Here is a 1,747-nt window from a genome sequence, read left to right on the forward strand (position 1 = left end):
ACACACACACACACACACACACACACGCGTATGCACGCACTCCCACAGACACAGTCAATGTCTGACCACTATTCAAACCACTAAGTTTCTTGTTTCCCTGTCAGCCAGTCATTTACATTTTTAACATGCTTGTGGCTTCACACACACACAAACACACACACCGACACACACAGACACACACACACACACACACACTAAGGTGTATAACGGGAGGCAGTGTTTCACTAATGGACACTTAATAAAAAGTGGCTGTTTTGAGGCCTGGGTTGTGTGAAGGGGTGCTTGTCCTGGGCTGAGGGCTAAAGTAGCTGAAGTAGTAATACTGACAACATATTGCAGTTTAACTGTTACCACGATTCAACCCTTTAAAACCTGTGTGCATCTGACAACACACTGCATCAGGTCTTTCTAAACCATCTGCATATTTAACCCTTTGAGATTAATGTAGTAATTAGTCTTAATAGAGTCTTCTATCCACTTCTACAGTAGGCCAATGAGGTGGGACCAGGGGAGAACTTGCTTGGACGCTTGATCAGCGTGCCAATAACCAGTGTCCACAATCTGTCTGTGTTTCGGCGCTGTGACCCATTTATTCTCCTGACGGCCTGCTCACCGTCGCACAAGCAATACAATCCATTTCATTTTTTTTCTGGTTTAGTTCTATTGAATTACTTTTGCACACAAATCAAACCATGAGATGCGGACCTGACACGGTGAAAAGCTGTATGCTTTACCCATTTTCCACACACCTGTGTGCCTTTGGCTGGTTACCTTTATGCTTTCCCAAAGACAATCCTCCACCCAGTGCTCAAACAGAAAACTGCAGGTTAATTAGCATAACCAACATGGTATATAAAACAACACAAAACAAAGTGGTGTAATGGCTCCAACAAGAGCAGTGTGACCTAATGTGGCATGCACCCTTAGTGTGGCATGCACCCTGAGATCACATGGAAGTATGTCAGTGTGTTTGTACTGTTTTTTCCTCTTTCACCACATTTCACAAAAACATTCTGCACCTAGGAACTGAAAGAGATCCAACCAGTTAGGTACCACTAATCCTGAACAGTTTGTTCTTGATAGAAATTCTAGATTGCAAATTGTTTTTAAAGTTGTTCTCTATCTCCCTGATTTGACCACAGTTTGGCATGGATGATGGGCATCTTTCAGAATTGCCAAAAGAAATATAATTAACACAAATAATTAGCTGAGCCGCAAATGACATCAGTTTGAAACAACAGTGGTTGCTGTGATATGCAATATATTAGCACGTATCATAGCTTGTGATTGGACTTTTGTTGCAAAACCTTCATGTTCAGTATATGGTCAATGTGCATCAACCAAACTGTGATCTATGATTCAAACTATTCATTCCAGGAAAGCTCCAGAAGGGAAGAGGCACTGTGGCTTCTCTGGGGACCATGGCTATGACAATAAGATCAACAGCATGCAGGTACTCTTGATGATCTACTGTGGCATAAAGATGTCTGAAACGTTTAACATGTGCTGTTCCGATCCACACCAGTGTACCCACATCTTTTTCAGAAGTGCAGCTGCTAAAACGTTAATACTCGCTAAAATGAACTCTGCGTTTGATATAAAGCAGTGACGAAACTTACTGCAGTAATTCAAGGGCACAAAGTAAACCATGAAGTCATCAGGACTGAAAGTGAAAACAAAACACAGCTGACAACGCTCTGTGTGTGTGTGTGTGTGTGTGTGTGTGTGTGTGTGTGTGTGTGTGTGT

The 1,747-nt window shown here is 42.2% G+C and overlaps 1 protein-coding gene across 4 annotated transcripts in view; it reads left to right on the plus strand.

The window, feature by feature from the left end:
• Positions 1 to 1,747, plus strand: part of enpp2 (ectonucleotide pyrophosphatase/phosphodiesterase 2) — a 69,741-nt gene that overhangs the window by 57,655 nt on the left and 10,339 nt on the right. For all 4 annotated transcript variants that reach the window (XM_032517946.1, XM_032517948.1, XM_032517945.1 and 1 more), the window contains one exon: positions 1,378 to 1,453. In XM_032517946.1, coding sequence (XP_032373837.1) covers positions 1,378 to 1,453 — 76 coding nt within the window. The remainder of the gene's footprint in view (positions 1 to 1,377; positions 1,454 to 1,747) is intronic.

This window comes from Etheostoma spectabile, chromosome 6, assembly GCF_008692095.1.
Source record: "Etheostoma spectabile isolate EspeVRDwgs_2016 chromosome 6, UIUC_Espe_1.0, whole genome shotgun sequence".
Lineage (NCBI taxonomy): Eukaryota > Metazoa > Chordata > Actinopteri > Perciformes > Percidae > Etheostoma > Etheostoma spectabile.